This window comes from Rhododendron vialii, chromosome 11a, assembly GCF_030253575.1.
Source record: "Rhododendron vialii isolate Sample 1 chromosome 11a, ASM3025357v1".
Taxonomy (NCBI): domain Eukaryota; kingdom Viridiplantae; phylum Streptophyta; class Magnoliopsida; order Ericales; family Ericaceae; genus Rhododendron; species Rhododendron vialii.
This window is the reverse complement of record NC_080567.1, coordinates 34,317,674-34,330,039: the sequence shown is the minus strand read 5'-3', so window position 1 is coordinate 34,330,039 and position 12,366 is coordinate 34,317,674. Positions and strand designations below refer to the sequence as shown.

Below are 12,366 nucleotides of genomic sequence, written 5' to 3'. Positions count from 1 at the left end.
TAGAGCAAAAATAGCAGTCATGGCCTTATTGGGGTCTTGGTTTATACTTAAAAAGAAAGTGCATATGATTTATCATTCTCAATTGCCATTGAGATTGTTAGTAATTTAGTTAGTTGAAGTGATGCCATTTTTAATTAGAGAATTGGGTCAGAACTTAAGTCACATAATTCGCGTGGGATAGCGGGAGCGAGAAAGAGTCTTTGAAACACATCTCAAGCTACTGGGATTGAGAGCACGAGTGCAGTGCGGAGATTGAGAGCGGAAGCGCAATGTATTTTGAAGGATTATGTGACCAATGTCAGAACTCTGAGATAAGCAGCCCTGCAGAAAGACTAAATCATAGGAATATCTTCAAGAAGCCATGACAAAGAGCTTTAGAGAGCTAGGTTTCCTCCAAAGAAAAGCACAAGACAAAGCAAACACCTTGACAGATGTAACCTTCTCTTAGATGAAGAGCCCAGCAGAAAGACTAAAATCATAGGAATATCTTCCAGAAGCTATAATAAAGTAGCTTCAGAGAGCTAAGGTTTCCTCAAAAGAAAAGCACAAGAGAAAGAAAACATCTTGACAGTTCAACTTTTTCTAAACTTTTTAATAATCAAACCTAAGAGTACACTTCAGACTAGGAATATAATGCCCCTTCACAAGAAAATTTGAACAACTGGCACCGCTTTGCTTCCATATCACTTGGTTGTAGAATTGTCTGAATTACCTCCACTTATAAGGACCTATATATGAATGAAATTAGGTGACTAAAGTAAAGAAGTCTCTCATCCGAGTCCGGAAGGTAATAGGCAGTATGCAGTTTTACTCATGTTAAAAGAAGATAATTTTCATGACTTGGTTCACTGTCACAATTCTCTAAAGACGGAACAGGAGTCATCGTACCAGGTCACGAGTCACAACCGACTAAAAATTAGTTCTTTTATAACAATATCATGAAAATCAAACATGAAATGAGGCTGTAAAGGTCTTTAAGAAAACCATATCCATGGGAGGTTAACAACCCAACATTCCTCTTTGCTTCCTCCAAAAGATATTCTTACTTGAACAGAAACCTTACTCTGTTCCCTTCACATTTTGGACACCCTACAATGCAAGTACCTATATATACCCTCTGCATGTTACTGTTACAGTATCATCCTCCAAAAAACTTCATCCAAAACCATGATCAGATCACATTTGCGCCTTGTAATCTTCATTGGGCTTCTTTTTGTGAATCTGTTGCAATTTTCAACTGCCTCAATCGTCTCAACCGGAGATTTCAACAAAGATTTCTTCGTGACATGGTCTCCTAGCCATGTAAACACTTCTGCTGATGGCACAACTAGAAGCTTGACGCTTGACAAGGATTCAGGTAGTTAACTCTATCAAACACGTAATATGACGCGAGTTTTGCTAATATGATGCTGTTCTTTCAGAATGTTTATTCAAATATTTTTCGCAGTATGGTGCATAACTGAAAGACTTCTCAAAGGTTTAATCTGTTGGGTAATGCTATTTACTTAGTAAAGGTTCATGAACTGATAGGTTTAATGTTATATGGTTTTCCATTGATTTGATAAGATTTTCTCCAAATCCCACGAATGCTAAAATTCCCCACATGTGTTCTAGAATGGTTCTACCTAAGCTCACAACTCAATTTATATTATGTCACTAATAGAGTAATAGCATTAGAGAAATAATATTTGCACTCCATTTATATCTACATGCACTCCTTTTTCGTCTTTATCTATTCACATGAAGTTACAAGATTGCCTTCTAGGAGTGAAAAGCGCAATTAGACTGTAGGGGTAATTTCTTAATTCATAATTTCACATAGATAAAGACCAAAAAAGAAGTTGATGCGGATGTGGATGAAAGGAGAGTATAAAAACCATTCCCTATGACATTTTACCCTAATCATTTTTTCTTTTTAACTTATTCCTTCTATGAAAAATGTTGATTATATCATACAGTTTCGTTACAGAATATTTAGCAGAATAATGTTGCAGTGACATTCTTAAATTATAGTAGAGAATTTCTATACAAAATATTAGCAAGAATAACCTGACAGTGACATTTTAAGATTATAACTCAGCATTAAACTTTTTGTTTGCCTATTTTTACTCATTCCTATATTGATAAACCTGTGTAGGCTCTGGATTTGCATCAAACGACATGTTCCTATTTGGTCAGATTGATATGCAAATTAAGCTAATACCAGGCGACTCCGCAGGCACAGTCGTGGCCTTTTATGTAAGAGATCATTTCTTTCTTAGTACTGTTATTTGGCCATTAATTGCTCTTATAATCACTTTTCCAACTAAGGTTCTGTTTGGTTTCAAAAAAAAAAAATGCAGATGACATCGGATCAGCCAAATCGCGATGAATTAGACTTTGAATTCCTGGGAAACGTGAACGGGCAGCCATATATGCTCCAAACCAATGTTTTTGCTGATGGGTACGGTGACAGAGAAGAGAGAATATCTCTGTGGTTTGATCCCACAACAGAGTTTCACACCTATTCCATACTCTGGAACCTCAACCAAATTGTGTAAGTATTTGATTACACGACGATGTCCATCATGTCGATTTTTCCCCAAATTCTATTCATCCAAGCATTGGTGGCTAACTGATGTTTCCAAAAGCAAAAAAGATTTACAAATTTCTGAGAAAAACACGATCGAGAATGACGTGGCAGTGGTATATTTGGACACATAGTACTATACAAACAGAGCTTTTGTAAAAGACATTCTCACACAGAAGTACGTCATGTTTTGTACTCCCTCCGTTCCAAAATTACGTCATGTTTTGCACTCCATCCGTCCCAAATTTTTTGGACTCATTCGATATTTGTGGCGTTCTTTGAACTCTTATATCTTCGAATATGACTTTCCAAATATATACAATATGGATCGAGTTTGATAGTTCTTGATTAGATCTGTAACACAAAGTTTTTAAAATTATGAAAAATATCATAAATTGAGAGATATAAGAGTTTAAAGAACGGAACGAATATCGAAAAAGACCAAAGATTTTGGGGTGGAGAGAGTATTCCATTCATCTCGAATCAAGGATCAAGGATCACAATTTTTGTTTCCTGCTTTTAAGAATACCACTGTCACATCATTCTTGATGAAACTTCTGATTATCGCTTGGTAGATATTTTGTTTTCAAGCGAAAAAACCACACCAACCCAAATCATGATTTCTTGAGAATCAATCGCGTAAAAAAAATCTGTTTGTAAAACAGCCAATAGAAAGAAGAAACAATTCGTCGCATACTGTGCAATTCCTATCTCTTTACCTCTTGAATTTTTTTTTTTCCTTCTGTTTGCTTTCCATTGTAGTTTCATGGTAGATTGGGTGCCCATCAGAACATGCAGAAACCATGCAGACAAGGGGGTTGCGTATCCAAGGCGGCAGCCGATGAGCATAAAAACCAGCCTGTGGAACGGTGACAGCTGGGCGACACGCGGTGGCAAAGACAAGGTGGATTGGTCCAAGGGCCCCTTCACGGCCTCGTTCAGGAACTACAAGATCGATGCCTGCGTCTGGAAGGGCAATCCGAGATTTTGCAGGGAAGCCAGCCCTGCGAATTGGTGGAACCAGGACACGTCCAGCTCTCTAACGTGGGCGCAGAGGAGGCTTTTCAGATGGGTCAGGAAGAACCACCTCATTTATGACTATTGCCAGGACAGCAAGAGATTCCAAAACAACCTCCCAAAGGAGTGCTCCCTTCCAAAGTATTGATCAAAAAAGGGTTGATGGCCAATTTGTTTCCCTCTTTTTGCTTCTTCTCATGATCAATTTGTGTATAATTTACATTAAATAATATTGAAGGGTTTTTTAAGGTAATTTGGGTCAAAGTATCTCTACCCTAGCTTGGAAGCAAAGGAACCTTTTGTTATCTCTTTTTGCACAAGTTTCCAATATTTGAGGGTACTCATTACTTTATTTTAAATGAGGTGTGCCTATAGGAAAATAAACATATGACTCCCAATTTGTTTGTTCAATTTGGAAAATTCAACTTTTTTAGAAAACACAGTTATTGCACCTATGAAATGCTCAATTTTTCAAAAGTTGTCCTCCTAACTTTTTGAAAAAGATATTTTAGTTCAAATGGTTCGGGACAAAAAGGGAATTTTGTAACTTTTGGTCCCTTACTTTTTCAAAGTGGACAAATATTTTGAGACAAGTAAAAGTTAAAAAGTGGACAAACAAATTGGGATGGAGGGAGAAGTGTCCCATAGTAATTCATTATTCCCTTCCAAAGTCGACACTAGTATACGAGTTTGAACAGGCTCTGCACTCATTGCCAACTGATTTCATATGCTAAAACGATCAACTTCTAGTTGGCAAAACTAATAATAAAACCAATGGTTAATTTGCAAGTCGGCTTCGCTAGTGGACGGTGATTTTATATATGGTTCTCCAAACTTAGTGGAGATGCACGTAAGCTGTTTCGGACACCTTGTTATAAAAAAGAGAGGTTAATTTCGAAGTCATGTGTGGAGAATGCATCTTACACCATAAAGACTGGTAGGCTCAGAAGACCGACCGAGGGTCGACAATGGGGTCTTCGTCAACGGGAAATGCATCGATCATTGCATTTGCCTCTATTTTTCCACAGCATTCCTATTTCCTGGTAGAACAGTGTGAATAATTTCGGATCTATCGTTAACGTTCTTTTCTCCCGATAACTTAGAGTTCCAGGATACACTTTACGCGAGCGCACCTTGATTAAAATTAGGATAAAGTCCTGTATGAACTGGTAGGTTTTGAACCGGTTTGACACCATTTTTAATGAAGTGTTCCCGCAAAAAGCCGGTGCAAAGGGAAATAATTTCTTCGAGAGTTTAATTTATACGGTTGCAGCTTGAAAGCATATAACATAGTTGATTTATATAGACTACATGAACTTATGCCTCTAGTAAGGGCGCTGCCCAACGTAGTTGCCAGGTGGATCATAGTTACAAGTAATGAACCACCATCCATTGTCGCACTGAACCCTAGCGCACCCGTGCCGAACTGAATTCATCGAGACCATTTGAGTGCAGTGCCCACACACCTGGCCAGCAGCGCACGAATTCGAGTTATAGTCGTAATTGGGCTTCTCTGCGGCCCACAGGCCCACAATAGCGGTGTTTGCCAAATTTCTCGATTGATTGAAATCAATGGAGATGATTGAAATATATGCTGGAATGTGAATGCGGAAAAGTAGAGTTTGGTTCCTTGCCGTTTTCAGGACTTCTTTGAAAGCAAACAATGAAGTGGATAAAATATGGAAGAAGAATAATAAATGGACTTTATTAATCTTTAAAGTAAAGGGAATGACTTCGGTGTCCCCGGTCATTTTGGGGACACCGTAACTTTTGGCATAACAAAACCATTATGGGTATAACCAAAACCCATTACAAGCATAACAGAACCATAGCAAGGCATAACCAAAACCATAGCAAGGCATAAGATATTTGTTATGCATTGGTTGGGTTTAGTTATGCCTTGGTTGGTTTTTTGGATATTCCTTGGTTATGCCTTGTTTGGGTTCTGTTATGCTTGTAATTGGTTTTAGTTATACTCATAATGGTAAAGTTATGCCAAAAATTATGGTGTCCCTAAAATGACCGGGGACACCATAGCATCATCCGTAATTGGAACAATCGAGTGAATGATTACAAGTTACAACTACTCCTTGAAAAGATAAAAAGATAAGCCGTTGGGCGATTGGGTGTCCTTGTAAACTTCTTCAATACTTCTATTTATAAGTCATCTTCTCATCTTGAATTTGAATCTGAGTACTTTCCCTCCCTTGATTTAAATTTGGGCAGTTCCCTTTTTCAAACTTCTGGGTTGGGCGGTTAACGAACTGCTCTGTATCTTCTTGTAATCGAGTTCACGTTATAATCGTCTGCCATGTGTAACAAACAGTTAGGAAAACACTCGACTAATTAACTTAGTCCATTTTATTAATCTTATGTGTGACTGCCTTTGAAAGAAGGATAAACTGCTATATTAGGCCAAATTAACCACTAATCATGACACGTGTCATCATTCGATGTAGTGTTAATAAATGGTGTAAACAGGTGGCCACGGTGAACTCTCCGTTTCCAATGGCGAGGTTCTCGCTGTACTTTCCTTCACCTCTGAAATAAACGAGAGCGCAATCTCTCATTCGCTGATTGGCATAGTTTTGGGCAAGTGCTGCGATGTTGTCGTCCCAAGTCAATGGGCCCACCCCCACGGCAGCTCGAACGGAGTTGTGGCCGTTGAGGTAGTCCTGTGGGGAGTCTAAGAATGCGAGACAAACAAGAGCTAAGGAGGTGATATCACTTGACCCCATTTTAGTTATTGCCAGTGAAGAATGTTGGAGATGGTCATGGGGTACTTAATTATTATATATATAGGGAAAAGAGTGTGGAAAATTCTATGGTATAGGTACGGGATCACAGTATGATTGTATTAGTAGGAGACATTGATGTCCCATTAATTAATCTGATCTCCTCGTTTTTCTTCATTGTATGTCAATCATGATCTGTTAACGACTCCACGGTCACAAATTATCGCGCTCTCTACGTTTACTGCGCAGAATATATAAGAACAATGGAATGTTTAAAAATTTTGCTTCATTAATTACTTTGTTCCTCAGATGTTGTTGTCATGTTCTCTGTCACAAGAGTACTCACGATGGAAAATTAGTCATGGCCTACTGTATACTGAGCAAGTCTTTCACGCAAAATTGGAGAGAGACTTGCAGCACCGTAATTTTTTATATTATAAGGTCTGGTTGGGTCATGAAATTATATTTCTTGATTCAAGAAATTGACTTGGATTAATTATTCATAAATCGCTTCCGGGTTTGAACGATATTACATAGGGTCTAGAGTACTGATGTTTCCAAAAGTACAGAAGTTAATTGATTTTGCTCTAGATATTTAGTCTAATTATGAATAGTAATACCTTAGAGAGCATATATATAATCAAATTACCATCAACTCTAGTTGGCGAAACTAATAAGTAAATTAAACTGATTGTCAAAGGTTTCAAAAGAGAAGGTACTGAGTGAGAAAGTAGAAATTAACCTTAATTTAATTCCAATTTCCAAGTCTGTGTGGAGAATATTGCATGCATATTACCCCCATAAGAGTACAGATACGCTCGGGAAACCAACCAAGAGGGTCGACATCAACAAAGTCGCGGTCTTCGTCAACTTTTCACAATTTTCTCTAGCCATCGTGAAATATTTATGCATCAGATAGACGAAATTGGCAACATTTTTTGTGCAGCATTCCTGCATACTCCACTATAGAATGTTTCCATTACTTTTTTTTTTCCACGACGATAACAGTTGATAATATATATTCAAGAAACAGTACATTAAGAGGAAATTCTATCCCTAAATAAGGGATCAAGAAATCAAATAGGAGGGGACTCAGTTCAAAGACTACGGCTAACTCCAACTAAACCCATCACTCCAGCAGACGAAACACATCAGAAAATAACCAAAAACACCCACACGTAGGTGATAGAAGCCCCGCAAACGGAGAGAAATCCCATACAGAGGACACCAAAGAAAAGAACCAGAAAAAAAAGAAAAATCAGTAACTGAACTAGACGGAGTCCGCTGAACCGGAGCAGACTTCATCCACCCACCTAGATCTCCCACTCCGGCGGGAAGAGGACGCCTTCGGCAACCTCGATCTGCAAGCCACTACATCCAAAAGCCGCCAGATCGCACGGCGGAAGAGGCGGAGGAGGGGCGGCAGATGGTGGTTTGGAGAGGAGGAGAATGGGTGTGAAGGGGGGAAGAGAGAAAACCTCTGAGATCTAGAATTGGGAGATTGAAAAATCCCACGAGGGGGAGAAATCCCTCTCCTCTCGTCACCCATTGGGGCATAAAACCCTGGGGGGAGGGGAAGGAGAGAGATGGGGGGCGGCGGCTTCTTTAGAGAGAGAGAGAGAGAGATTTACAAAGATGTTTCCACTACTTGAACTAGCTAGATCTTGAAGTGATCGTTACCACCACAAATGCAAGTTATTAAGTTGGGGACTTATCATTTTATGCTATTTCTTTCATATCAACTCCGGCCAATTTACAAAAGGAGGAGACCATGTAGTTCGCACTTGTGCAAAATGCCGCTCATCATTTTATGCTATTTCTTTCATATAACTCCGGCCAATTCACAAGAGGAGGAGACCCTGTAGTGCGTACTGGTACAAAATGCGGCTCTTGTGGATCTTGATGGAATTTTTCGAGATCTCATCATTATAATTAATCGGCACCCTTCAATTTGCGGACATCACTCAAAATTAGTGTATTTAAAAACATCACACGGATCAAATATTGAAAGCATGATGATCTCACAATAATTGTGTAGAAAAAATGTGGACTTTTGAGATAGTGGAAAAGTTATTGTACTCTTTGAGGCTTTTCAAATGCATTTCTCCTCCTATTGTATTGATTTCATCTTTGATCTTTAATTTACTATTCGTGAAATTCTTTGCGGTTAAAAAAGAGAGGTTCCAACTAACTTCATGCAAACAAAATTGCTGCGATTAACTTTAGAAGAAGTTGACAACCACATAGTAACTGGTTATAATTTATTTCATCTCCATATAGAGTAACCAATGGTACCATTGATTTTATTTTTCCAGTACGTTTTTAGTCACTTATTCATACACGCGACGAAAAGTATTATGCCTCTAGTAAGGGCGTTGCCCAACGTAGTTGCCTGGTGGATCATAGTTACAAGTAATGAACCACGACCCGCTGTTGCACCGAACCCTAGCACACCCAAGACGAACCGATTTCCTCCAAACCACCTGAGTGTAGTGCCCGCACACCCGGCCAGCAGCGCACGTGTTTGAGTTATAGTTGTAATAGGGCTTCTCTCCGACCCACAGGCCCACTGCCGCGGCCCCGGTGAAGTCACCACCTCCAACGGCGATGTTCTCGCCGTACTTTCCTCCGCCTCCAGAATGCTTAAGGGCGCAGTCGCCGGCACGTTGGTTGGCGTATTGCTGGGCAAATGCTGCCACGTTGGCGTCCCAGGTCATGGGGCCCACCCCGACGGCTGATCGAGCGGAGTTGTGGGCGTTGAGGTAGTCTTGCTGGGAGTTTTGGCCATGGGAGGAATGGAGCATTGCTAAGAGCGTGAGAGAAACAAGTGCCAAGGAGGTGATATCACTTGATGATCCCATTTTTAAGTTTTGTGAATGAAGAATGTGGGAGATGGTCATGGGGTACTTATAGGGAAATATTGTGGAAAATTCTATGGTCCGTAGGTAGAATTTTAAGGGCCGTCACCTTTACGTAAGTTAGAAAATGACTAAATAGGCATATCCCAATTTGATCCATTTGCATGTGTTTTTCCTTATCCTGAAGTAATGTTACATGTAAAGGTATCTAGGTCAGCATACAAGCACTTGGATAAATCCGGGTGATTAATCACATTGTCTACTTGTGGGTGTTCCAATTAAAGCCACAACAAAATTCTGTATAAACTGGCCTTAAAGAAGTTAATAGCACTTAAGAAAATTCGAATATGAGACGTTTGGAGTAGGGGTGCAATCGAGCCGAGCCGAGCCGAGTTTCGGCATGTTCGGGCTCGGCTCGCCTCAAAAACAATGAGCTCGAGCTCGGCTCGAGCTCGTGACGAGCTGCAGAGCTCGAGCTCGAGCTCGGCTCGATAGGTATTTTCGGAGCTCGAGCTCGGCTCGTTCGGCTCGTTTATGAAACAAATATATATAAATATATATATAAATAAATATAAATATGTAAAAAAATATATATATAAATATATATATAAATATATTATATAATCGAGCTCGCGAGCCAATTCGAGCCGAGTTTCGACTAGCTCGAGCTCGGCTCGTTTATGAAACGAGCTCAGGACTCGAGCTCGAGCTCGGCTCGTTTTTGTCTTGAACCGAGCCGAGCCGAGCCGTTATCGAGCCGAGCTCCGAGCCGCTCGCGAGCGGCTCGGATCGTTTGCAGCCCTAGTTTGGAGGAAACAAATCCTATGTATGACTAGTACTAGTAAAATAAAATTAATGGTCACTGAGCAATATACTGTTGGATATATACTATCTACCACTTGTGGAGAGAGAAATACTAGGCTCTTTACAAACTTGGGCTCTAATTCGGATGCAGTAGCTAATTAAGAAAATTTTCGAGGATATTCGTGCTTATTTGTGTTCGGGAAAGTCTGTCAAGGCCTCTTCTGAAGCTGTTAGTAGGAAGGAATGAGATTAAATTCTTTACACCATCAGTGTAAACATTTGTTTCCTCCAAATCAATTATATTGCGCCACGTCGCTATGTTTTATTGATTGAAACCACTGTTTTACAACGTGGCGCAAAATAGTGGTGTTTTATTCTCGGATACGTGATGTTTTTGATCTTTGATTTTTCTTGTAATTCTCAGCCAGTCAGCCTCTAGCTTGAATTTGTTTGTATTCGTTGGGATTTTTCAAGGCTATCCCTTGGTCTTTTTTGGGTGGTTAACTTTCCAAAAAAAAACAATTTTTTTTTGGATATAATTTAATTATTACTGACGCTACCCAGCCACGTAGGTGTTTGCAAATCCAAGTCCATTTCATGCATCGATCTTCTTTTCCATGTTTTTTTTTTTTTTTACATTCAATAGTACAATTATTTTGGGACAAAAGTCATGACCCATCAACGGTCATGAATCGCCTCCAACAACTTGAAATATCTATTCTTCCTCGATAATTTCGCTTCATTACTTTCTTCCTCAAATCTCGTGGCCATGATCTCAGGGAGCGGGGCTGCTGTGAGCAAACATAACAGCGTGCAGCTGTGCCCCATCTTACTGTCCGTCTTGGTAATTGGTGGTTCGGATTTTAAAAAAATATTAAAAGAGTTCTTTTAAAATCCGGACCTTTCAAAACACTTATGGACGGTGAAACTGCGAGCTGTTTTGTTTTGCCCATAGCATCCCCCCATGATCTCACAAGACTATAGCGAGTCCTTAAAGACGGAAAGAATTATTAAAGTGCCCTCAAGATATTGTCCCACCGTTTATGTTCACGACAAATTTGTGTATTATACGCCACAAAATGCATGGCCTACGTGCAAATGTGTAATGTTGTAGTGAAAGAGGAGTCGGAACAATGCCACGGCTCATGAGATACAAAATAAGTACTCCTCTTAAAATAGACTTGCCCGTCTTACCCTTCAAATTATTCACGGGTGAAACGAGTCTTTCATTGTGGCCATCATCACTTTCTACATCGTTGCCTGCCGTCGTTGTCATTGTCAACCATATAGTGAGACAAGTCTTCCCTGGAAAACTAAAGAAAGACTAGAAGCATGCGCACCTAACTAACCTGAAGATAAACCTTGCAATAGATTACCGATCGAGCCCGATTTTGTTTACCCTTGTTTGAACATTATTCTTATTTTTATTGGTTCTTTGTAACCTTGTAGGTCTCACTAGGTCTAACCATAGTCAGTGGCGTAGTCAGGAATGTGTATTAGTGGGGGCACTACATCACAAGAACTTTGATGATAACCAAGTTCCGACAACAACCCACACACTCACGAGTTAATGTTTGTTAGCGAAGCGAAGGTGGCTTGTGTCTTGCGGTGTGAGGAATGAAGGGGGAGCTTTAGGCTTGTGTAGAGTGTTATTTTGTGTAAAACTTACTCAAATTTGCATAGTCCACCTTGGTTTTTTACTTTTGATAGTAAAAAACATCCATTGCGGGGCTTGATTTTTAAATAATTTGAGGGAAAAAAATAGGGAAAAGTTATTAATACACACATCTTAAAATGGTGTACCATATGCACATATTTTATAGTTCATTCATATATTTTAGTATGTTTCGTAACTTTTATTCTAGAATTCATAACATTTCAGCAGTACGATTCATAACATTTTCATTATGATTCATAACATTTTGGCGTATTTCGTAACATTTATACGATTCGTAACTTTTTAGCAATACGATTCGTAATATTTTCTCTATAATTCATAACATTTTGGGGATGCATATAATACACACCTAAATGAGGGGTGTGTATTGTAGTTTTTTTCCAAAAAATAGGAGTAGTTAATTTCCAAGTCATGTGTGGAGAATGCACTGTGGGGTCTTCGTCAACTTTTTACAATTTTCTCTAGTCTTCGGGAAATGCATGATTGCATTTGCCTCTATTTTTTCCACAGCATTCCTGGTAGAACAGTGTGAAGAATTTCGGATCCATCATTGACGTTCTTTTCTCCCGATAACTCAGAGTGCTCAGACCACTTTACGCAAAAGCACCTTAATTAAAGTCAGGATAAAATCTTGTATGAATTGGTCCCGCAAAGAATGACAACACCTAATAGATTTTGAACCCGTTTGACACCATTTTAAATGAA

The 12,366-nt window shown here is 39.4% G+C and overlaps 3 protein-coding genes across 3 annotated transcripts; 1 reads left to right on the top strand and 2 right to left on the bottom strand.

Annotated features, from left to right (window-relative positions):
• The first annotated feature begins 1,110 nt into the window (after positions 1-1,110).
• LOC131308649 (probable xyloglucan endotransglucosylase/hydrolase protein 10) lies at positions 1,111-3,917 on the top strand. The gene is made up of 4 exons (XM_058335602.1): positions 1,111-1,357; positions 2,138-2,238; positions 2,343-2,536; positions 3,332-3,917. Exons 1-4 carry the CDS (start codon positions 1,168-1,170, stop codon positions 3,732-3,734), a joined length of 888 nt encoding a protein of 295 aa, XP_058191585.1. The 5' UTR covers positions 1,111-1,167; the 3' UTR covers positions 3,735-3,917.
• Positions 3,918-4,644: 727 nt separating this feature from the next.
• On the bottom strand, positions 4,645-6,324 carry LOC131307150 (pathogenesis-related protein PR-1 type-like). The gene is made up of 2 exons (XM_058333557.1): positions 6,078-6,324; positions 4,645-5,132 (listed from the first exon to the last, which is right to left on the bottom strand). The coding sequence occupies exons 1-2, from the start codon at positions 6,322-6,324 to the stop codon at positions 4,912-4,914; spliced, it is 468 nt and encodes a 155-aa protein (XP_058189540.1). The 3' UTR covers positions 4,645-4,911.
• A 2,241-nt stretch (positions 6,325-8,565) lies between these two features.
• On the bottom strand, positions 8,566-9,211 carry LOC131308648 (pathogenesis-related leaf protein 4-like). Its single transcript, XM_058335601.1, has one exon. It carries the CDS (start codon positions 9,180-9,182, stop codon positions 8,685-8,687), a length of 498 nt encoding a protein of 165 aa, XP_058191584.1. The 5' UTR covers positions 9,183-9,211; the 3' UTR covers positions 8,566-8,684.
• Between the last annotated feature and the right edge of the window lie 3,155 nt (positions 9,212-12,366).

Coding starts and splice junctions, on each gene's coding strand:
- LOC131308649 (XM_058335602.1), top strand. CDS start 1,168: ATGATCAGATCACATTTGCGCCTTGTAATCTTCATTGGGCTTCTTTTT. Junction 1,358..2,137: donor GACGCTTGACAAGGATTCAG/GTAGTTAACTCT, acceptor AAACCTGTGTAG/GCTCTGGATTTGCATCAAAC. Junction 2,537..3,331: donor TGGAACCTCAACCAAATTGT/GTAAGTATTTGA, acceptor TTTCCATTGTAG/TTTCATGGTAGATTGGGTGC.
- LOC131307150 (XM_058333557.1), bottom strand. CDS start 6,324: ATGGGGTCAAGTGATATCACCTCCTTAGCTCTTGTTTGTCTCGCATTC. Junction 5,133..6,077: donor CATTGGAAACGGAGAGTTCA/CCGTGGCCACCT, acceptor CGAGAAATTTGG/CAAACACCGCTATTGTGGGC.
- LOC131308648 (XM_058335601.1), bottom strand. CDS start 9,182: ATGGGATCATCAAGTGATATCACCTCCTTGGCACTTGTTTCTCTCACG.